The sequence below is a fragment of the Hyperolius riggenbachi genome, chromosome 4 (genome assembly GCF_040937935.1).
Source record: "Hyperolius riggenbachi isolate aHypRig1 chromosome 4, aHypRig1.pri, whole genome shotgun sequence".
Lineage (NCBI taxonomy): Eukaryota > Metazoa > Chordata > Amphibia > Anura > Hyperoliidae > Hyperolius > Hyperolius riggenbachi.
The window spans coordinates 501,820,556-501,844,633 of record NC_090649.1 but is presented as its reverse complement, the minus strand read 5'-3'; the positions used below and the strand labels follow the sequence as shown (position 1 = coordinate 501,844,633).

Genomic DNA, 24,078 nt, shown 5'->3' with positions numbered 1-24,078 from the left:
AGTCGGTAACTTTCCTCACAAGTCGGTAACTTTCCTCACAAGTCGGTAACTTTTCTCACAAGTCGGTAACTTTCCTCACAAGTCGGTAACTTTCCTCACAAGTCGGTAATCTACCCCACAAGTCGGTAACTTACCCCACAAGTCGGTAATTTACCACACAAGTCGGTAACTTTCCTCACTAGTCGGTAACTTTCCTCACTAGTCGGTAACTTACCCCACAAGTCGGGAATAGGTTTAGTGAGTTGGCGTTTGGCAAGCTGATCGGTAACCTCATCGGTTCTCTGCATTACACAATGCCGTGATGCTGAGTGCATTGAGGCCAATGTCCAGCTAAGTGAGGAAAACCTCTTTATGGTCTCTGAGGTTTCTGCTCCTTTGGAATCGCCCACTGATATAGCATTAGAATGTTGCAATACCCCAGTGCAGATGACCCCTTTTATTATTCATTGCTATGGCACCAGCATGTACTGCGGCGCTGCACAACAGAATACAAGGTGTGACAATACAATATAAACAGTTACAGTGCAAGACAAAGGTGGCTTACAGCTTATGCAGTGTATTCCATAGATTCCCCTCACATCCTAGCACCTCCCATGGTCACACCCCTTCCCATGGACACACCCCTCCCAGGGTCACTATTAGTAGACCTGACGCATTGTGAATGGAGACATAGCAGGTAATCTATCTCATTCTTGTATTGCAGGTGTTCACCAGGATCCTGCGCACGTTCAATCTCCCTGTAGGAAGCAGTCAGGTGCTGGTCCCGAGACAGCTGGCTAATGCATATGATATTGGCCACGCTGTCATCTGGATAACCGCCATGATGGTAGGTAACAGGGATATGGCTAATATACTGAATACTTACATTACATGTCTATCTATATGCATAACAGACACGTGTCCATCAAGTTCCAGAATCCGAAGCGTAATTTTAACAATAAACCCAGATACTCTCCTAAGCAGAGGGAAGGTTCGGGGTCCTATAGACTTACAGCCTTCCTGTTCCTCTCCCGGTCTCCCCGTTCCCCTGCAGGCTCCTCTGTTTGCATTCCCCGCCGCAGGAGACTTCGTCAGTCTTCGGAAGACGGTGGCTCTGTACTGTGCATGCGTGACTGCTTCTGAAGCCTGCCGGAGCAGAAGAGAACAGTCTGCAACCCATTGGTCTAAGGTATCGTTCACACTTGAGTGGGAATCGCGCGATTCCTACTCAGTGCAAACCACTAGCCCATGTAAGCCTATGGCAGTGTTCTTACTACCACATTTGCAGTTAGCGTTAACCGCAAACGTGTAACATGCAGCGTTTTGCCAGCAATTAGCGATCACGATTAGCATGCCTAGCACCGCTACTCGCGATCCCTCCCAAAACGCTGCACTGTCCAGCGATTTTTTTTTTTTTTCCACATTAATCGCTGAAAAATCGCTCCCTCAAAACGCTAGCGGTAATCGCCGGTGTTTTGCAGTTTTAGGTGTGAATGGGGCCTATTACACTGCCAGTGGGAGGAGCCTGTGGGGGAAGCGGGGACCGGGAGGAGAATGGGAAGGCTCTATAGGGCCCAAAGCCCTCCCTTAGGTAAGCAGCTGTTTTTGTTTGTTTTTAAATTTCGCTTCAGACACCCTTTAAACTTTTTGATCTTTGCTGCACCTCATTCCAGAGGACGGCCATTATACACCTGGCTGGATGACGCTTCCTCTGCCTGCCTCTAGCAGTTATAGCTGCGGATGCCCTTCAGAGGAAGGAAAGCCCCCGAGCCTCTTACACAATGCAAGGATTTGCCAACAACTGAAGTCAGAGGGATATCGAGGCTGCCATATTTATTTCCTGTTAAAGCGGGATTGTCACCATAAAAATCAAAATTCTCCAGCAACTGCTCTGAGTGTATTAAGTGGTAAAGATGCTAAACCTGCATTCAAAACTTTGTAAACTTTTTCTTCTGTTATGGATTGGAGGTATCGCATACCTTAGGAGCGCTGGCCCTTTAAAGGGAACCAGAGACGCCAGAAAAAAGATTTTATACATACCTGGGGCTTCCTCCAGCCCCATAAGCCTGGATCGCTCCCACGCCGCCATCCTCCGCTTCCTGTATCCGCCGGTACCGGGTCCCGTAGTTCCGGCCAGTCGGCGGCAGCACGCGGACAATTCTCTGCATCACAGGGGCTCCCGGCATACCCGTATGAGTGCGGCTGCATACTGCGCAGCCGCACGCGTAAGGATATGGAGGGAGCCCCTGATCATGCGGACATTTGGCCGCGTCCGCCGGAAGTGACGGGACCCGGTACCGCCGATAGAGGAAGCAGAGGATGACGGCGTGGGAGCGATCCAGGCTTATGGGGCTGGAAGAAGCCCCAGGGATGTATGAAATCTTTTTTCTTTTTCCATGTCCGGCGGCTCTGGTTCCCTTTAATAGCCATCGCCATTCAGTTGCATGCTGGGGGTTCTTTTTATACATAATCTATTCCTCATCTTCCCTTTATTTAGCTGCCTACCTGAAACATAATTCTCTGCTCACTTGTATTTACAAGCAAGGCTGAGGTGACTCAGCGATTAGAAGAGAAAAGAAAAAAAAGTTAAGGGAAGAAATGACATCAGCATTTAGCCTCAAACTGTGGGCAAAAGACATGGCCCCCACCAGGAACCGAATTCCCTTCATTTACTATATAACATTCACTGAAATCAAAACGTGGACAGTACAATACATGTGTTATGTAACTAGATCAAGTATTTATCTACGTATATATGTGTTTTTTTTTCCCTGGCATAGTATGGCTAATCCTACTGCTTTAAATAATACCAGTTGCCTGGCAGGCCTGCTGATCTCTTTGGCTTCAGTAGTGTCTGAATCCCACTCCTGAAACAAGTATGCAGCTTCTCCACTCACATTTCAGTCATCTGATCTACAGGCTTGGTCAGTCAGGGCACCTGATCTGCAGGCTTGTTCAGTCAGAGCACCTGATCTGCAGGCTTGTTCAGTCAGAGCACCTGATCTGCAGGCTTGGTCAGTCAGAGCACCTGATCTGCAGGCTTGGTCAGTCAGAGCGCCTGATCTGCAGGCTTGGTCAGTCAGAGCGCCTGATCTGCAGGCTTGTTCAGTCAGAGCGCCTGATCTGCAGGCTTGGTCAGTCAGAGCGCCTGATCTGCAGGCTTGGTCAGTCAGAGCACCTGATCTGCAGGCTTGTACAGTCAGAGCGCCTGATCTGCAGGCTTGGTCAGTCAGAGCGCCTGATCTGCAGGCTTGGTCAGTCAGAGCACCTGATCTGCAGGCTTGGTCAGTCAGAGCGCCTGATCTGCAGGCTTGGTCAGTCAGAGCGCCTGATCTGCAGGCTTGTTCAGTCAGAGCGCCTGATCTGCAGGCTTGGTCAGTCAGAGCGCCTGATCTGCAGGCTTGGTCAGTCAGAGCACCTGATCTGCAGGCTTGTTCAGTCAGAGCACCTGATCTGCAGGCTTGGTCAGTCAGAGCACCTGATCTGCAGGCTTGGTCAGTCAGAGCACCTGATCTGCAGGCTTGTACAGTCAGAGCACCTGATCTGCAGGCTTGTACAGTCAGAGCGCCTGATCTGCAGGCTTGGTCAGTCAGAGCACCTGATCTGCAGGCTTGTACAGTCAGAGCGCCTGATCTGCAGGCTTGGTCAGTCAGGGCATCTGATCTGCAGGCTTGTTCAGTCAGAGCACCTGATCTGCAGGCTTGGTCAGTCAGAGCACCTGATCTGCAGGCTTGGTCAGTCAGAGCGCCTGATCTGCAGGCTTGGTCAGTCAGAGCGCCTGATCTGCAGGCTTGGTCAGTCAGAGCACCTGGTCTGCAGGCTTGGTCAGTCAGAGCGCCTGATCTGCAGGCTTGGTCAGTCAGAGCGCCTGATCTGCAGGCTTGGTCAGTCAGAGCACCTGATCTGCATGCTTGTACAGTCAGAGCACCTGATCTGCAGGCTTGGTCAGTCAGAGCACCTGATCTGCATGCTTGTACAGTCAGAGCACCTGATCTGCAGGCTTGGTCAGTCAGAGCGCCTGATCTGCAGGCTTGGTCAGTCAGAGCGCCTGATCTGCAGGCTTGGTCAGTCAGAGCGCCTGATCTGCAGGCTTGGTCAGTCAGAGCACCTGATCTGCATGCTTGTACAGTCAGCACACCTGATCTGCAGGCTTGGTCAGTCAGAGCGCCTGATCTGCAGGCTTGGTCAGTCAGAGCACCTGATCTGCAGGCTTGGTCAGTCAGAGCACCTGATCTGCATGCTTGTACAGTCAGAGCACCTGATCTGCAGGCTTGGTCAGTCAGAGCACCTGATCTGCATGCTTGTACAGTCAGAGCACCTGATCTGCAGGCTTGGTCAGTCAGAGCACCTGATCTGCAGGCTTGGTCAGTCAGAGCGCCTGATCTGCAGGCTTGGTCAGTCAGAGCGCCTGATCTGCAGGCTTGGTCAGTCAGAGCGCCTGATCTGCAGGCTTGGTCAGTCAGAGCACCTGATCTGCAGGCTTGGTCAGTCAGAGCGCCTGATCTGCAGGCTTGGTCAGTCAGAGCACCTGATCTGCATGCTTGTACAGTCAGCACACCTGATCTGCAGGCTTGGTCAGTCAGAGCGCCTGATCTGCAGGCTTGGTCAGTCAGAGCACCTGATCTGCAGGCTTGTTTGGGGTCTGTGGCCTGGGATCCACTACATGTGCTTTGTAGCAAAATCCCTGTGATTTACCAAATCCCAGAAGTGCAGCAATTCCCAATACGATCGCAGCACTGCTAGTGGCACCACCCCTATAGGCATAAACCGGTGATAAGCTAGTGCTGCATAAGGACTCCTAGTGGGACCCAGGCCTAAGAGTATTAGAGGCAGAGGATTAGCAGGATAGCCGGGCAATCTGCATTGTTTAAAAAGAAATAAGTATGTCAGGCTCCATATCCTTCTCAGTTCAGGTGGGCTCTAATCACTCTTTACTGTGAAGAAATCATTTTTCCTCCATACGCAGATCGTGTCCTCTTGTCCCTAGTTACAGTTATAATAAAACCCACCTGCCAAGCTTTTATATTGACATTTGATGTACGTAGAAATAATTAGGTCGCTCATGAGTCATTTCTCAATCTAAATAAGCCTAGTTTATCTAAGCTTTTTTTAGGTAGATGAGATCCTTCATCTCTCTGGTTTGTTAAGCAGCCCATCTCTGTACAGGTTTTAAACCTTTAGTGTCCTTCCTGTAGTTTGGCCACAACTGTATTCCATACTTCGGATGTGGCTTACAAGTGATTTATACAGAGGGAGTAGTGTGTGCTCCTCCCCCTGCATCATGTCCCCTCCCCCTGCATCATGTCCCCTCCCCCTGCATCATGTCTCCTCCCCCTGCATTATCCCATATTCCAGATGTGGCCTCACAAGGGATATCGACAGAGGGAGTAGTGTGTCTCCTCCCCCTGCATCATGTCTCCTCCCCCTGCATCATGTCCCCTCCCCCTGCATAATCCTATACTCCAGATGTGGCCTCACAAGGGATTTATACAGAGGGAGTAGTGTGTGCCCCTCCCCCCGCATCATGTCCCCTCCCCCTGCATTATCCTATACTCCAGATGTGGTCCACAAGGGATTTATACAGAGGGAGTAGTGTTCTATCATCTTCTCATTCCATCTCCCATTTTATGCAGCCCAGACATTCTTTTCTTTAGCTGCTGCCAAGAACCTGAACCCTTCCTTCAGACATCGGGTAAAGGATGATGCACTTCTGGTGCTTCTGAAAACACCACATGGAAGTCCTCGCGTTGTCTACTCAATCATTTAAAATCTTTAAGGACAATCTATTTTCTAACTTTGTCACCGGTTACAATTTGCACCATGATGGCCCCACCCATCGATCTATGTACGCGATCTGCTATATGCTGAACCCGAGATGACATATTTCAGCCAGTTTAATACATACTAAGAAATGTTCACATCAGATTGAGGTGTTTATCGATAATTTCTGGCATGCCAGATTTCCTTCCGATCGAGAACAAGATCAATTTCGTGCAGTACTATCTGAGAATAGATGCTGTTCTTGATCACACATGCTGGAAATTATTGCTCAATATAAAATTTCCCTTTGATCTGATGGTAAAATCGCATGGGGAGTACCAGGCATTAGGCCTTTTTCCTGCTGCAAAATGCAATTTACATAGGAAAACATGCATTTCTTTTCAGGGTCCTTGCTATGTGATCTTTGGGGCACTGAAGTCCCATCTCACTAATGGGAATGGCAAAGGTTATAAGACTCCTGTAAGAGGTCTCTGCATCAGATATGAGTACGTACGCTTATTATCCCGAATGCTAATGGAATATGTCTAATTTGTGTCTTTTACAGGGAGGACCGACCAAGATTGTACAGAAGCATTTAACAGGGCTTTTCAATAGCATTGCTTCTTTTTACCATCCATCAAACAATGGCAGGTGGCTGGTGAGTACTTAGATCAGCAGTGTGACGTGTGTGTATATATACTCTGTAGGAAGCAGAGTCTGTCCAGGCATGTGATCTGGCCTGCTGGATAGGTGAGTACTCAGATATATACTCTGATACAGGAAGCAGAGTCTCTCCGCTCTGCCAGGCATGTGATCTGGCCTGCTGGGATAGGTGAGTACTCAGATACAGTGGAGGAAATAATTATTTGACCCCTCACTGATTTTGTAAGTTTGTCCAATGACAAAGAAATGAAAAGTCTCAGAACAGTATCATTTCAATGGTAGGTTTATTTTAACAGTGACAGATAGCCCATCAAAAGGAAAATCAAAAAAAATAACCTTAAATAAAAGATAGCAACTGATTTGCATTTCATTGAGTGAAATAAGTTTTTGAACCCCTACCAACCATTAAGAGTTCTGGCTCCCACAGAGTGGTTAGACACTTCTACTCAATTAGTCACCCTCATTAAGGACACCTGTCTTAACTAGTCACCTGTATAAAAGACACCTGTCCACAGAATCAATCAATCAAGCAGACTCCAAACTCTCCAACATGGGAAAGACCAAAGAGCTGTCCAAGGATGTCAGAGACAAAATTGTAGACCTGCACAAGGCTGGAATGGGCTACAAAACCATTAGCAAGAAGCTGGGAGAGAAGGTGACAACTGTTGGTGCGATTGTTCGAAAATGGAAGGAGCACAAAATGACCATCAATCGACCTCGCTCTGGGGCTCCACGCAAGATCTCACCTCGTAGGGGTGTCAATGGTTCTGAGAAAGGTGAAAAAGCATCCTAGAACTACACGGGAGGAGTTAGTGAATGACCTCAAATTAGCAGGGACCACAGTCACCAAGAAAACCATTGGAAACACATTACACCGCAATGGATTAAAATCCTGCAGGGCTCGCAGGGTCCCCCTGCTCAAGAAGGCACATGTGCAGGCCCGTCTGAAGTTTTCCAATGAACACCTGAATGATTCTGTGAGTGACTGGGAGAAGGTGCTGTGGTCTGATGAGACCAAAATAGAGCTCTTTGGCATTAACTCAACTCGCTGTGTTTGGAGGAAGAAAAATGCTGCCTATGACCCCCAAAACACCGTCCCCACCGTCAAGCATGGGGGTGGAAACATTTTGCTTTGGGGGTGTTTTTCTGCTAAGGGCACAGGACAACTTAATCGCATTAACGGGAAAATGGACGGAGCCATGTATCGTGAAATCCTGAACAACAACCTCCTTCCCTCTGCCAGGAAACTGAAAATGGGTCGTGGATGGGTGTTCCAGCACGACAATGACCCAAAACATATAGCAAAGGCAACAAAGGAGTGGCTCAAGAAGAAGCACATTAAGGTCATGGAGTGGCCTAGTCAGTCTCCGGACCTTAATCCAATAGAAAACCTATGGAGGGAGCTCAAGCTCAGAGTTGCACAGAGACAGCCTCGAAACCTTAGGGATTTAGAGATGATCTGCAAAGAGGAGTGGACCAACATTCCTCCTAAAATGTGTGCAAACTTGGTCATCAATTACAAGAAACGTTTGACCTCTGTGCTTGCAAACAAGGGTTTTTCCACTAAGTATTAAGTCTTTTATTGTTAGAGGGTTCAAAAACTTATTTCACTCAATGAAATGCAAATCAGTTGCTATCTTTTATTTAAGGTTATTTTTTCGATTTTCCTTTTGATGTGCTATCTGCCACTGTTAAAATAAACCTACCATTGAAATGATACTGTTCTGAGACTTTTCATTTCTTTGTCATTGGACAAACTTACAAAATCAGTGAGGGGTCAAATAATTATTTCCTCCACTGTATATACTCTGATACAGGAAGCAGAGTCTGTCCAGGCATGTGATCTGGCCTGCTGGGATAGGTGAGTACTCAGATATATCCTGTGATACAGGAAGCAGAGTCTCTCCGCACTGCCAGGCATGTGATCCCGCCTGCTGGGATAGGTGAGTACTGAGATTAGCAGTGTGTCGTGTATATACTGTGATACAGGAAGCAGAGTCTGTCCAGGCATGTGATCTGGCCTGCTGGGATAGGTGAGTACTGAGATTAGCAGTGTGTCGTGTATATACTGTGATACAGGAAGCAGTCTGTCCAGGCTTGGGCTCTGTCCAGTGTTGGAGTTGGGCATAGCCGATTCGGAAGACCCGGATATTCCCGACGGACACTGTTCAGCACTAAGCAAGTGGACACGGTCAGAAAGAGGTCACTGCCTTGCATGGCACGTTGCATACCACATGACTCCGATGCCTTCCAAAAGAGGCTTCAGTCACATGACAAGGTGACATGCAAGGCAGTGACCAAATGCTTCAATTGTATAAAGTGCCTGGAGAATGAATTCACAGTTTAATGCAAATACCATATTTTTGGCTGCGATTTTCACCATGCTGGAGAGGGGTTGCTGCTCTCACAATCATTAGTTCCTTTCACAATCATTAGATTGATGGGATGACCGCACCTTGGAAGGCATTGGTGAGCAGGTTTTCACCATGCTGGAGGAGAGGAGGGCTGGAGGCCGGAGCAGTGCTTTTCGGCACTGCTAGATTTGGGTGCAGCTGGCGCCACCATAGACTATAATGGGAATCAGTCTATAGTGGCGCTCAGTGAGTAACGTCGGGGCTGTCAGAAGACGGAGGAGGGCTGGAAAGGGGTTGTTGCTCTCACAATAATTAGTTCCTCTCACAATCATTAGATTGGTGGGATGACCACGCCTTGGAAGGCATTAGTGAGAAGGTTATCACCATGCTGGAGGAGAGGGGGGCTGGAGAAGGGGTTGTTGCTATCACAATCCTCTCACAATCACTAGATTGGTGGGATGACCACACCTTGGAAGTCATTGGTGGGAAGCTTTTCACCAGGCTGGAGGAGAGGAGGAGTTGTTGCTCTCACAATCACTAGCTTGATGGGATGACCGCACCTTGGAAGGCATTGGTGAGCAGGTTTTCACCATGCTGGAGGAGAGGAGGGCTGGAGGCCGGAGCAGTGCTTTTCGGCACTGCTAGATTTGGGTGCAGCTGGCACCACCATAGACTATAATGGGAATCAGTCTATAGTGGCGCTCAGTGAGTAACGTCGGGGCTGTCAGAAGACGGAGCCGAGGTTGCTTAAAAATCACAATAATTCGGCCTCCAGCAATCGCTGGAAGCCGAATTATAACATTCCCCACCATCCATGGCGACCTGGAGGGGGAATAGTAATTAACATGGCCGGGACTTGTGCATAAACAGGATAAGCCATATTCCGGCTGTATCCTGCGCCCAAGTCTACCAACGCCAATTTCAAATGTACTCCTGGAGAGGGGTTGTTGCTCTCAGTCATTAAATTGGTGGGATGACCACACCTTGGAAGTCATTGGTGAGAAGCTTTTCACCAGGCTGGAGGAGAGGAGGAGTTGTTGCTCTCACAATCACTAGCTTGATGGGATGACCACACCTTGGAAGGCATTGGTGAGAAGGTTGTCACCATGCTTGGAGGAGAGGAGGGCGGTAGAGGGGTTGCTGCTCTCACAATCACTAACTTGATGGGATGACCACACATTGGAAGGCATTGGTGAGATGGTTTTCATTATGCTGGAGGAGAGGAAGGCGGTAGAGGGGTTGTTCCTCTCACAATCATTGGATTGGTGGGATGACCACACCTTGGAAGGCATTAGTGAGAAGCTTTTCACCATGCCGGAGGAGAGGAGGGCTGGAGAGGGGTTGTTGCTCTCACAATCATTAGTTCCTTTCACAATCATTAGATTGGTGGGATGACCACGCCTTGGAAGGCATTGGTGGGAAGGTTTTCACCATGCTGGAGGAGAGGAGGGCGGTAGAGGGGTTGCTGCTCTCACAATCATTAGATTGGTGGGATGACCACGCCTTGGAAGGCATTGGTGGGATAGGTTTTCACCATGCTGGAGGAGAGGAGGGCTGGAGAGGGGTTGCTGCTCTCACAATCATTAGATTGGTGGGATGACCACGCCTTGGAAGGCATTGGTGGGATAGGTTTTCACCATGCCGGAGGAGAGGAGGGCTGGAGAGGGGTTGTTGCTCTCACAATCATTAGTTCCTTTCACAATCATTAGATTGGTGGGATGACCACGCCTTGGAAGGCATTGGTGGGAAGGTTTTCACCATGCTGGAGGAGAGGAGGGCGGTAGAGGGGTTGCTGCTCTCACAATCATTAGATTGGTGGGATGACCACACCTTGGAAGGCATTGGTGGGATAGGTTTTCACCATGCTGGAGGAGAGGAGGGCTGGAGAGGGGTTGCTGCTCTCACAATCATTAGTTCCTTTCACAATCATTAGATTGATGGGATGACCGCACCTTGGAAGGCATTGGTGAGCAGGTTTTCACCATGCTGGAGGAGAGGGGGGCTGGAGGCCAGAGCAGTGCTTTTCGGCACTGCTAGATTTGGGTGCAGCTGGCGCCACCATAGACTATAATGGGAATCAGTCTATAGTGGCGCTCAGTGAGTAACGTCGGGGCTGTCAGAAGACGGAGGAGGGCTGGAAAGGGGTTGTTGCTCTCACAATAATTAGTTCCTCTCACAATCATTAGATTGGTGGGATGACCACGCCTTGGAAGGCATTAGTGAGAAGGTTATCACCATGCCGGAGGAGAGGAGGGCTGGAGAGGGGGTGTTGCTCTCACAATCATTAGTTCCTTTCACAATCATTAGATTGGTGGGATGACCACGCCTTGGAAGGCATTAGTGAGAAGGTTATCACCATGCTGGAGAGGAATTGTTGCTCCCACAATCACTAGATTGATGGGATGACCACACATTGGAAGGCATTAGTGAGAAGGTTATCACCATGCTGGAGGAGAGGGGGGCTGGAGAGGGGGTGTTGCTCTCACAATCATTAGTTCCTTTCACAATCACTAGCTTGATGGGATGACCACACATTGGAAGACATTGGTGGGAAGGTTTTCACCATGCTGGAGGAGAGGAGGGCGGTAGAGGGGTTGTTCCTCTCACAATCATTAGATTGGTGGAATGACCACGCCTTGGAAGGCATTAGTGAGAAGGTTATCACCATGCTGGAGGAGAGGTGGGCTGGAGAGGGGTTGTTCCTCTCACAATCACTAGCTTGATGGGATGACCACGCCTTGGAAGGTATTGGTGGGAAGGTTTTCACCATGCTGGAGGAGAGGAGGGCGGTAGAGGGGTTGTTCCTCTCACAATCATTAGATTGGTGGAATGACCATGCCTTGGAAGACATTGGTGAGATGGTTTTCATTATGCTGGAGGAGAGGAGGGCTGGAGAGGGGTTGTTGCTCTGTCATTAGATTGATGGGATGACCGCGCGTTGGAAGGCATTGGTGAGAAGGTTTTCACCATGCTGGAGGAGTGGAGGGCTGGAGAGGGGTTGTTGCTCTGTCATTAGATTGATGGGATGACCGCACCTTGGAATTGATGAGAAGGCTTTGAAGTTGTCAGAACAGAAAGACGAATGATATAACTGTTGTGTCTGATCCTAGTTGTGACTGTTATTTGCTCACACGGTTCTCTTTATTCCGACAGTCTAAGCTGATGAAACTGCTGCAGAGGCTGCCATGCTTTGTTGTACGGAGGCTGCACAGAGAACGATATAAGAAGCCGTCATGGCTGACCCCCGTGCCTGACAGCCACAAGCTGAGTGACCAGGATGTGACGGACTTTGTGCAAAGCATCATCCAGCCGGTCTTGTTGGCCATGTTCAGCAAGACGGGAAGCCTGGAGGCAGCTCAGGCCCTGCAGAATCTGGCTCTCATGCGTCCGGAGCTAGTTATCCCGCCAGTACTGGAAAGGTGAGCAATCCTTTCTCTTTCACTTCCTTCATTTTCACTGGCTGGTCCGCATGTAAAGCTTTTATGCCTTAGCATTACTTCCATGTGCTTTATACCATAAGAACAGCTTCTAGAGTGTGAACCTCACTTCTTAGCAGTTACACGACAGCCAAGCTTTACTGAAGGATGACTCCACCCACTGCTATCCAGCAGCTGTAAACTAAAGCGTGCCATGATCAAATAAACCTATTGTACCAATCCTATATACATTTTTCATTCATTGCATGTGTTAATTAATGCTTTGCCTGTGTAGATGAGGCAGTGAAGGCAGCAGCCCTCCTAAAAAGTAATGAGAAGCCAAAACACTTGTATCTGGCTGAACTTTCCTGATAACACACATAAAAGCTCCTTATTTCTCTTTCTTGGCAGCTGAATGAACCAGATTTTACATCACAGTGACACGGCTGCTGTCCATGATTCAGAATTAAAGGGGTTCTGTGGGGGGTTTGAAAACAAAAACTGACACTTACCTGGGGCTTCCACCAGCCCCCCGCAGCTGTCATGTGCCCGCGTCGTCCTCAACCATCCGCCATTCTTCGCCGCCGTCACCATTCAATTATCCGTCTAACAAGACGAATACAACTGTGGCTGCATGTGTCCTAGCTTCTCGCTTGCGTATGACACTGCGTCTGCGCAGTAAGCTCCCGGAGGCAGGAGCTAGGACTCGTACGGCCGCAGTTATGTTAGTCTAGTTAGACGAATAATTGACCGGTGACAGCGGATCGTAGAGGACGGCGCGGGCACATGACAGCTGCAGGGGGCCGGTAGAAGCCCCAGGTAAGTGTCGGTTTTTGTTTTCAAAACTCCCGCACAGAACCCCTTAAAAACAAGAATTTTCGACTCCAGGGAAGTTCTGTTCACCATTAGAGCTACACCTACAATGATCTCATACGTGTATTTTCTCTTCAGGCTTGCTGTAGGAAAATCAATCCATGATCAGATGTCCTGTTAGATTTCTGAAGCTATGGTGATTATGGCCAGGAAATCGTAAAATATGCATCTATATAGAGCATGCGAGTTGCCACCTATTTGTACTTACTTTGTTAATATACTCGCGTTCTACCTTTGTGCAGATAAAGGTTACCCAAGTATGTAACGTCGTACGGTCTTATAAGGGGATAGCATTTGTTGACAGAAGATGAAACCTTTAGCATCTCTGCGCTGTAATGGAACTCGGTTGGCTGCAGGAGGGACGGTCCTTCTATCCTGAAGCTCACTAACAGCTCTTGCAGGACATCCAGAGCAGCCATGTCTGGGCAGAAGCATCATTTACAATACAAAGTGTTCATCTGTTGTCAGCATTACAGTTCCTCACAATCGGGGGAAACCATGGTGACATGATTAAAGTATTACGCTTTTTCCTGTGAAATATGTAAACAGGGCTGTGGAGTCACTACAAAAATTATCCGACTCCTCAGTTTATGAAACCTCCAACTCCAGATACCCCAAATTACTCCAACTCCTTAGTCTAATTTTTACAAAGGCTATGGATTTGGTTAAAAAAAAAATCATTTGACTCCGACAACTCAGTTTATTGAAACCTCTGACTCCAGGTACCCAAAATTACTCCGACTCCGCAGCCCTGGCTTTAAAGCACCTCTGAACAGCTACAGCCCCCTAGCGGCAATTATGCAGCTCATCAAAGAGCTGCACTAAGGGAACCGTATCACAATAGCGATGCCGGCAGCGGTTGGGCAATTTACCATACTTGGAGTGACCACTATACTTGGGCCTTTTCTCGATCTGTATGGGAATCGCTGAAAATTTTGCTGTACTTCTCCTTTTTGGATAATCTTCAGTGATCTCCGGATCGCTCTACTGGGCGCCTGGCCTAAGGCAAGTTTTGGGAGAAACCAGTTTACTCACGGCCATGTTTCCAGGGCACATCATTTTATTTCAGTGTTACTTCATAGCACAATTTCTTATATAAGCTCTTTGCTGATTGTTTCCATCCTATTCAGAACATATCCAGCTTTGGAAACTCTGACTGAGCCTCACCAGCTTACAGCAACTCTAAGCTGTGTCATCGGGGTGGCACGAAGTCTGGTCACTGGTGGCAGGTGGTTCCCAGAAGGCCCAACACACATGCTACCTCTTCTGATGAGAGCTCTCCCTGGCGTGGATCCCAATGACTTTAGTAAATGCATGGTGAGTACCCACTGTCTGGATGTAGCTCCGGACTTGGTCTGATGTTTTTATAGAGTGGTTGGGGAGAACTGTCTGTCTGGTTGTAGCTCCGGACTCGCTCTGCTGTGTTTATAGAGTGGTTGGTGAGTACTGTCTGTCTGGTTGTAGCTCCGGACTTGGTCTGCTGTGTTTATAGAGTGGTTGAGGAGTGCGGTCTGTCTGGTTGTAGCTGAGGACTTGCTCTGCTGTGTTTATAGAGTGGTTGGGGAGTGATGTCTGTCTGGTTGTAGCTCTGGACTCGCTCTGCTGTGTTTATAGAGTGGTTGGGGAGTGCTGTCTGTCTGGTTGTAACTCAGATCTTGGTCTGATGTTTTTATAGAGTGGTTGGGGAGTACTGTCTTTCTGGTTGTAGCTCCGGTCTTGGTTTGCAGTTTTTATAGAGTGGTCGGGGGGAGTACTGTCTGGTTGTAGCTCCAGTCTTGGTCTGATGTTTTTATAGAGTGGTTGGGGAGTTCTGTCTGTCTGGTTGTAGCTCCGGTCTTGCTCTGCTGTTTTTATAGAGTGGTTGGTGAGAACTGTCTGTCTGGATGTAGCTCCGGACTCGCTCTGCTGTGTTTATAGAGTGGTTGGGGAGAACTGTCTGTCTGGATGTAGCTCAGGACTCGCTCTGCTGTGTTTATAGAGTGGTTGGGGAGTGATGTCTGTCTGGTTGTAACTCTGGACTCGCTCTGCTGTGTTTATAGAGTGGTTGGGGAGTGCAGTCTGTCTGGTTGTAGCTCTGGACTCGCTCTGCTGTGTTTATAGAGTGGATGGGGAGTGCAGTCTGTCTGGTTGTAGCTCTGGACTCGCTCTGCTGTGTTTATAGAGTGGATGGGGAGTGCTGTCTGTCTGGTTGTAGCTCCGGACTTGCTCTGCTGTGTTTATAGAGTGGTTGGGGAGTGCAGTCTGTCTGGTTGTAGCTCCGGACTTGCTCTGCTGTGTTTATAGAGTGGTTGGGGAGTGCAGTCTGTCTGGTTGTAGCTCCGGACTTGCTCTGCTGTGTTTATAGAGTGGTTGGGGAGTTCTGTCTGTCTGGTTGTAGCTCCGGACTTGCTCTGCTGTGTTTATAGAGTGGTTGGGGAGTGCAGTCTGTCTGGTTGTAGCTCAGGACTCGCTCTGCTGTGTTTATAGAGTGGTTGGGGAGTGCAGTCTGTCTGGTTGTAGTTCTGGACTTGCTCTGCTGTGTTTATAGAGTGGTTGGGGAGTGATGTCTGTCTGGTTGTAACTCAGATCTTGGTCTGCTGTGTTTATAGAGCGGTTGGGGAGTGCTGTCTGTCTGGATGTAGCTCCGGTCTTGGTTTGCTGTGTTTATAGAGTGGTTGGGGAGTGCTGTCTGTCTAGTTGTAGGTCCGGACTTGGTTTGCTGTTTTTATAGAGTGGTCGGGGGGAGTACTGTCTGGTTGTAGCTCCAGTCTTGGTCTGATGTTTTTATAGAGTGGTTGGGAGTTCTGTCTGTCTGGTTGTAGCTCCGGTCTTAGTCTGCTGTTTTTATAGAGTGGTTGGAAGTTCTCTGTCTGGTTGTAGCTTCGGTCTTAGTCTGCTGTGTTTATAGAGTGGTTGGGGAGTGCTGTCTTTCTGGTTGTAGCTCCGGTCTTGGTTTGCTGTTTTTATAGAGTGGTTGGGGAGTACTGTCTGTCTGGTTGTAGCTTCGGTCTTAGTCTGCTGTATTTATAGAGTGGTTGGGGAGAACTGTCTGTCTGGTTGTAGCTTCGGTCTTAGTCTGCTGTATTTATAGAGTGGTTGGGGAGTGCTGTCTGTCTGGTTGTAGCTCCGCACTCGCTCTGCTGTGTTTATAGAGTGGTTGGGGAGTGCTGTCTGTCTGGTTGTAGCTCAGGACTTGGTTTGCTGTGTTTATAGAGTGGTCGGGGAGTGCTGTCTTGACCCAGGCAGTGGGGATGAGGACGACACTGGGAGCCTCTGGGGAAGGGGAGTTGTTTGATAATTGTACATTTAAAAGACTTCAGTTGAGCATGTGTATGAGCCTTAGTACCCCATCAGTTTCTGAGCAGAGAGCAAGTGTATGAGCCTTAGTACCCCATCAGTTTGTGAGCAGAGAGCAAGTGTATGAGCCTTAGTACCCCATCAGTTTGTGAGCAGAGAGTGATCTGTCAGTAGCCGCCAGGTCTGGCCACTGTTCTGTAGAGGGAACATTGACCGGCGCTGAGAGACCTGCACAACCTGATATGTATCTAAAGCCTGGTACAAGCCATGCAATTTCCCATCAGATAGACGGGTCAAATAGATAATTTCCCACAGGTCCGATCTGATTTTCCATCCTTTTTTTTTTTTTTTTTTTATCGATTTGCATAGAAGTGATCAGAAAATCGATCAGCAAATATCTATCTGATGGGAAATTGCTTGGTGTGTACCAGGCATTACTCCACACTGATCACTACAAAGTCTGCAGACTCTTCTTTGCTCATCTGTTAATTTTCATTCACTTTGTGCAAACTGTGTAACTGGAATACAGAAGAATTAAAAAGTTTAAAATTTGAGGAGGCAGTGGTGGACTAACCTCCTCCAAACAGACACAAGGCGACAGAGGCGATTGGCCCAGCTACAGACCTGCACTTTACCTACTCCTGCCTATCGCCTGATGAAGCGGGGTCATACTTGCAAAACACGTTGCATTTTCTCTGGAGTATGTAAATAAATTTGTTCTGCTAAACTTTGTTGGCATATCTTGCGTCTGTTTGGAGGAGGTAAGTCCACCACGGCCTCCACAAATTGTAAACTTGTTACACATTTTTATTCTTCTGGTGCCTCTGTATCCCTGTTACATTGCTGTAAGCCCACCCTTGGTGGAGGGGTGTTATCCCCTTTTTCCTGATCTACGGAGAGCGACTTCTTATTCCTGAGTGGAGACAGGTCTAATCTCCCCACCTGCTGTTATGCCCCATCTACACGATACAATTCTTTGTGCGATTCGATTACGATTCTATTTACGCTCCGATTTAAATCTGACATGTCCGATTGGGATTTGATTCATTTCTATTTGCCATTGTAATCGAATCGCACAAAGAATCGTATCGTGTAGATGGGGCTTTACAGTGGTTGCCTTTGAGGTAACCCTGCTTTGTGAGTATATTTGTATTTACTCTAGTCACTTCATCCCATATCACCAGTACATACTACACTAGATTTGGCTCTTGGTGTCCCTATCTTTGTTATGCAAACTGTGGTTCTATCTCAGTGTGGACAAATCTTTTTTTTTCACTTTTTTTCCAATGTGTTTTTCCTTTTGCTGACATATCCTCTTGTTTCTTTGTGCTTAACAGATCACATTCCAGTTTATTGCAACATTTTCCACTTTGGTGCCTTTAGTTGATTGCTCATCTGTACTTCAAGAGAGAGACGATCTTTCAGAGGTAAGTGTGCTTTGTGTGGCAAAGGAAGGTACTCTTTATCCAGTTCACATTCCACTGTTTTTACCCCTTAAAGTGAACCTAACCCGACTCGAATAAAAGTTTAACTTACTTGGGGCTTCTACCAGCCCCCTGTGTGCGGCGACTTTCCTGAACTTTGCCCCGGACATAGTGTGCCCTGTGTGCGCAGTATGTCCTTCCCTCTTCACTTCTGGCCGGCGCATAGTGCGAGGCTCAGAAGCACGCTGTCCCCTCTGTGCTGCGTATGCGCTCCATTACACCAAGCGTCACATGATTAGCATGCTTAGCGTCACATGATTAGCATGCTTAGCGTCACATGATTAGCATGCTTAGCGTCACATGATTAGCATGCTTAGCGTCACATGATTAGCATGCTTAGCGTCACATGATTAGCATGCTTAGCGTCACATGATTAGCATGCTTAGCGTCACATGATTAGCATGCTTAGCGTCACATGATTAGCATGCTTAGCGTCACATGATTAGCATGCTTAGCGTCACGTGATTAGCATGCTTAGCGTCACGTGATTAGCATGCTTAGCGTCACGTGATTAGCATGCTCAGCGTCACGTGATTAGCATGCTTAGCGTCACGTGATTAGCATGCTTAGCGTCACGTGATTAGCATGCTTAGCGTCACGTGATTAGCATGCTCAGCGTCACGTGATTAGCATGCTTAGCGTCACATGATTAGCATGCTTAGCGTCACATGATTAGCATGCTTAGCGTCACATGATTACCATGCTTAGCGTCACATGATTAGCATGCTTAGCGTCACATGATTAGCATGCTTAGCGTCACATGATTAGCATGCTTAGCGTCACATGATTAGCATGCTAGTCATGTGACGCTTGGTGTAATAGAGCGCACACGCAGCACAGAGGGGACAGCGTGCTTCTGAGCCTCGCACTATGCGCCGGCCAGAAGTGAAGAGGGAAGGACATACTGTGCACACAGGGCACACTATGTCCGGGGCAAAGTTCAGGAAAGTCGCCCAACACCGGGATGGATACAATGAGAACGGCACAAGACGGAGGGGGGAGGAGCAACAGCTGGTATGTGCTGATGACTACCTACACAGTGCTGCAATCATTTTTACCACAACCCTTGGATTGTGGTATCCTTTAAGGACATAGAATACTCATGGTTGATTCCAAGCCACTTTTCCCATAATTGTTTAACCCATCCAGGAATATGTATGGTAAACCTGTATGAAGAGGGAAGTTTTCCAATCATTGTAAAGCTGTGATAAAAGCAACATGTAATGGCTTCTGCAACATTAGATAGGATAAACCAGGCTTATAAAGCAGTACAGAGGGAATGGAGAAGTGTGATGCTAATAATGTGACGGGTCTCTTGCAGGTGGAGAGGGAGCTGTGCTCGGCCAGTGCTGAGTGTGTGACAGTGTGTGACACTACTAATGTGACGGGTCTCTTGCAGGTGGAGAGGGAGCTGTGCTCGGCCAGTGCGGAGTTTGAAGACTTTGTGCTCCAGTTTATGGACAGGTAAGCAGAAGGGCATTTTTTTTAACCACTTCACAACTGAGGGGTTTTACCCCTTGACCACCAGAGCAATTTTCACCTTTCAGCACTCCTTACATTCATTCGTCTATAACTTTATCATTACTTATCACAATGAAATGAACGATATCTTGTTTTTTTTTGCCACCAATTAGGCTTTCTTTAGGTGGGACATTATGCCAAGAATTATTTTATTCTAAATGTGTTTTAATGGGAAAATAGGAAAAAATGTATTATTTTATAGGTTTTAGCCTTTAGTTTTTAAATAATGCATGCTACTGTAAGTAAAACCCATGAAATGTATTTGCCCCTTTTTTCCCGGTTATAAAACCGTTTAAATTATGTCCCTATCAATGTTTGGTGCCAATATTTTAAATGGAAATAAAGGTGCATTTTTTTCAGTTTTGCGTCCATCCCTAATTACAAGCCCGCAGTTTATAAAGTAACAGTGTTGTACCCTCTTGACATAAATATTTAAAAAGTTCAGTCCCTAAGGTAACTATTTATGTATTTTTTTTTAATTGTAATTTTTTTTTTTTTTAATTACAAAAAAAAAAAAATTGGAGTGTGGGAGGTAAGGAGTTATTTTTTTGTGTAAAACTAATTTTATTCCGGACGCTTGCAGGAAGTACTAGGAGGCTGGGAATGTGTTTTTTTTATTTATTTTTTTTTTTTTCACACAATGATCGCTCTGCTTATTGGAGAAGCAGCGGATCATTGCGGGGCTTAGATCAACGAACGGGAATGGATTTCCCCATTCATTGATCTCCAGGCGAGTGGCCGGCGGCGTGTTTACAAGCGGGAGTGCGGGCAGCGGCGGGAGCGCGGAAAGTACGGATTTCTCCGTCCCTGGTGGTTAAAGGATGGAAAAAGGGACGGAGAAATGAGTACGCGTGGCGGTAAAGTGGTTAAATAATAGTCCCAGACCCTGAACAAGCATGCAGCAGATCAGGTGCTTCTGACTGAAGTGTGACTGGATCAGCTGCATGCTTGTTACAGGGTTGTGATGCCAGAATGATGAGCAGGACTGCCATGCAAGTGGTATTACGTAAAAGGAAATGAATATGGCAGCCTCCATCTGATTTCCTTTGTATAAGCTGTACTCAGTGGTAACAGAACACTTCAGCTGAGGCAAAGGTTACAAAGCACTAACTACTCAGCATACAGTAATAGCTGGCTATAGGACTTCATGTACTCCAGGGCTGTATTTTCTTCAGATGGGGAGATCAGTTCTCTGCCTTTATTTCTGCCTAGGTGATGAGTGGAATGTGCAGTGTTTTTCCCTTACTCACCTTATATATTTGCTTGATTTTTAAACTAGCACTGTAAAAATACATTTTGAAGCAGGACAAACATTTCAGGAGAGCCAACAGTCATCATCAAAGACACTAAGGAAGGGAAATGCAGAGACACCACCACTAAGGAAGGCAAATGCAGAGACCACCTCCACTAAGGAAGGCAAATGCAGAGACCTCTCACTAAGGAAGGCAAATGCAGAGACATCACCACTAAGGAAGGCAAATGCAGAGACATCACCACTAAGGCAGGCAAATGCAGAGACATCTCCACTAAGGAAGGCAAATGCAGAGACACCACCACCACTAAGGAAGGCAAATGCAGAGACATCACCACTAAGGAAGGCAAATGCAGAGACATCTCACTAAGGAAGGCAAATGCAGAGACATCGGCCAGTAATGCTTTTTTTTAACAGCTTAAACATGCGCTCAGAGATTTATATAAAACCTAGTGCTGAAGCCCCTTTCATAAGGAGCTTTAGCGAGGATTCCCAGGCAGATGGACGCAGACCCCGGGACGGGGGTATATTAGGTGGGGTGGGGGTAGAGTTCTATGTTGCCTCACATGGAGCAGTAACTGGCACTCTCTCTGTATGAGTCCTCCAGGATCTTGGCTTGTGTGTTGGCAGGTGTTTTGCCCTGATAGAGAACAGCGCTCTGGAGCAGATGAAGCAGACCCCATATTAGGTGGGGTGGGGGTAGAGATCTATGCTGCCTCGCACGGAGCAGTAACTGGCACACTCTGTTGTCTCTCGGCAGGTGTTTTGCCCTGATAGAGAGCAGCGCTCTGGAGCAGATGGAGCAGACCCCAGGGCGGGGGTATATTAGGTGGGGTGGGGGTAGAGATCTATGCTGCCTCGCACGGAGCAGTAACTGGCACACTCTGTTGTCTCTTGGCAGGTGTTTTGTCCTGATAGAGAGCAGCGCTCTGGAGCAGATGGAGCAGACCCCGGGACGGGAGTATATTAGGTGGGGTGGGGGTAGAGGTCTATGCTGCCTCGCACGGTGCAGTAACTGGCACTCTCTGTTGGATCTCAGCAGGTGTTTTGACCTGATAGAGAGCAGCGCTCTGGAGCAGATGGAGCAGACCCCAGGGCGGGGGTATATTAGGTGGGGTGGGGGTAGAGGTCTATGCTGCCTCGCACGGAGCAGTAACTGGCACTCTCTGTTGGATCCTGGCAGGTGTTTTGTCCTGATAGAGAGCAGCGCTCTGGAGCAGATGGACGCAGACCCCAGGGCGGGGGTATATTAGGTGGGGTGGGGGTAGAGGTCTATGTTGCCTCGCACAGTGCAGTAACTGGCACTCTCTGTTGGATCTCAGCAGGTGTTTTGTCCTGATAGAGAGCAGCACGATGGAGCAGATGGAGCAGACCCCGGGACGGGGGTATATTAGGTGGGGTGGGGGTAGAGGTCTGTACTGCATTGCACGGAGCAGTAACTGGCACTCTCTGTTGTCTCTTGGCAGGTGTTTTGTCCTGATAGAGAGCAGCACGATGGAGCAGATGGAGCAGACCCCAGGGGGGGAGTATATTAGGTGGGGTGGGGGTAGAGGTCTGTACTGCATTGCACGGAGCAGTAACTGGCACTCTGTTGTCTCTTGGCAGGTGTTTTGTCCTGATAGAGAGCAGCGCTCTGGAGCAGATGGAGCAGACCCCGGGACGGGGGTATATTAGGTGGGGTGGGGGTAGAGGTCTATGCTGCCTCGCACGCTGCAGTAACTGGCACTCTCTGTTGGATCTCAGCAGGTGTTTTGTCCTGATAGAGAGCAGCGCTCTGGAGCAGACGGAGCAGACCCCAGGACGGGGGTATATTAGGTGGGGTGGGGGTAGAGGTCTATGCTGCCTCGCACACTGCAGTAACTGGCACACTCTGTTGTCTCTTGGCAGGTGTTTTGCTCTGATAGAGAGCAGCGCTCTGGAGCAGATGGAGCAGACCCCATATTAGGTGGGGTGGGGGTAGAGATCTATGCTGCCTCGCACGGAGCAGTAATTGGCACACTCTGTTGTCTCTTGGCAGGTGTTTTGCTCTGATAGAGAGCAGCGCTCTGGAGCAGATGAAGCAGACCCCATATTAGGTGGGGTGGGGGTAGAGGTCTATGCTGCCTCGCACGGAGCAGTAACTGGCACTCTCTGTTGGATCCTGGCAGGTGTTTTGTCCTGATAGAGAGCAGCACGATGGAGCAGATGGAGCAGACCCCAGGGCGGGGGTATATTAGGTGGGGTGGGGGTAGAGGTCTGTACTGCATTGCACGGTGCAGTAACTGGCACTCTCTGTTGTCTCTTGGCAGGTGTTTTGTCCTGATAGAGAGCAGCACGATGGAGCAGATGGAGCAGACCCCAGGGCGGGGGTATATTAGGTGGGGTGGGGGTAGAGGTCTGTACTGCATTGCACGGTGCAGTAACTGGCACTCTCTGTTGTCTCTTGGCAGGTGTTTTGTCCTGATAGAGAGCAGCGCTCTGGAGCAGATGGAGCAGACCCCAGGACGGGGGTATATTAGGTGGGGTGGGGGTAGAGGTCTATGCTGCCTCGCACGGTGCAGTAACTGGCACTCTCTGTTGGATCTCGGCAGGTGTTTTGTCCTGATAGAGAGCAGCGCTCTGGAGCAGATGGAGCAGACCCCGGGACGGGGGTATATTAGGTGGGGTGGGGGTAGAGGTCTATGCTGCCTCGCACGGTGCAGTAACTGGCACTCTCTGTTGGATCTCGGCAGGTGTTTTGTCCTGATAGAGAGCAGCGCTCTGGAGCAGATGGAGCAGACCCCGGGACGGGGGTATATTAGGTGGGGTGGGGGTAGAGGTCTATGCTGCCTCGCACGCTGCAGTAACTGGCACTCTGTTGTCTCTTGGCAGGTGTTTTGCTCTGATAGAGAGCAGCGCTCTGGAGCAGACGCGGGAGGAGACAGAGACGGAGAAGATGACGCATCTGGAGAGTCTGGTGGAGCTGGGCCTGTCCTCAACATTCAGTACAATCCTCACTCAGTGTTCCAAAGAGATATTTAAGGTATAAAGCCACCTTGTCACTTCTTTGTATTCTGTTATATTCCGTTGGGGGGCCCTAGGAAGGTAGTAGATTTGGGGCTCCCCTGTGGTGTTTTTGGTAAGCGTAAGTGGAGAGAGGTTAGCAGGTGGGCCCCTTGATGCCCCCTAGGCCCCTGCCTAGGTTGCCTGGTAAATAATCCTGACTCGGACTCCTGTCTCCCCACATTCTGGTAACTGGGAATGTAAGACATTTGTGTTGTATCCTTGTGACCAGGTCGCTCTGGAGAAAGTGTTTAACTTCGCCATATCCAACATATTTGAAACGCGAGTTTCAGGCAAGATGGTGGCGGACCTCTGCCGGGCGGCTGTCAAGGTAAACTTTTACTTGTTTCCAAACGACATAACTTTCCCCCGTCACATAGACAAGTCAAATCGATTATTTCCCACAGAATCATCTTTCTGATGGTTTTTCTGATCGATTTTCTGATCACGTCTAAAGGAAATCTATCAGGAAATCAGAT

General features: G+C 48.4%; 1 protein-coding gene across 2 annotated transcripts in view; it reads left to right on the top strand.

The window, feature by feature from the left end:
- The window catches only part of PSME4 (proteasome activator subunit 4), a 338,013-nt gene that overhangs the window by 96,832 nt on the left and 217,103 nt on the right, over window positions 1–24,078 (top strand). For both annotated transcript variants that reach the window (XM_068233125.1, XM_068233124.1), the window contains exons 8-15: window positions 704–826; window positions 6,305–6,397; window positions 11,910–12,175; window positions 14,176–14,362; window positions 17,659–17,748; window positions 19,205–19,269; window positions 23,429–23,579; window positions 23,832–23,930. In XM_068233125.1, coding sequence (XP_068089226.1) covers window positions 704–826; window positions 6,305–6,397; window positions 11,910–12,175; window positions 14,176–14,362; window positions 17,659–17,748; window positions 19,205–19,269; window positions 23,429–23,579; window positions 23,832–23,930 — 1,074 coding nt within the window. The remainder of the gene's footprint in view (window positions 1–703; window positions 827–6,304; window positions 6,398–11,909; window positions 12,176–14,175; window positions 14,363–17,658; window positions 17,749–19,204; window positions 19,270–23,428; window positions 23,580–23,831; window positions 23,931–24,078) is intronic.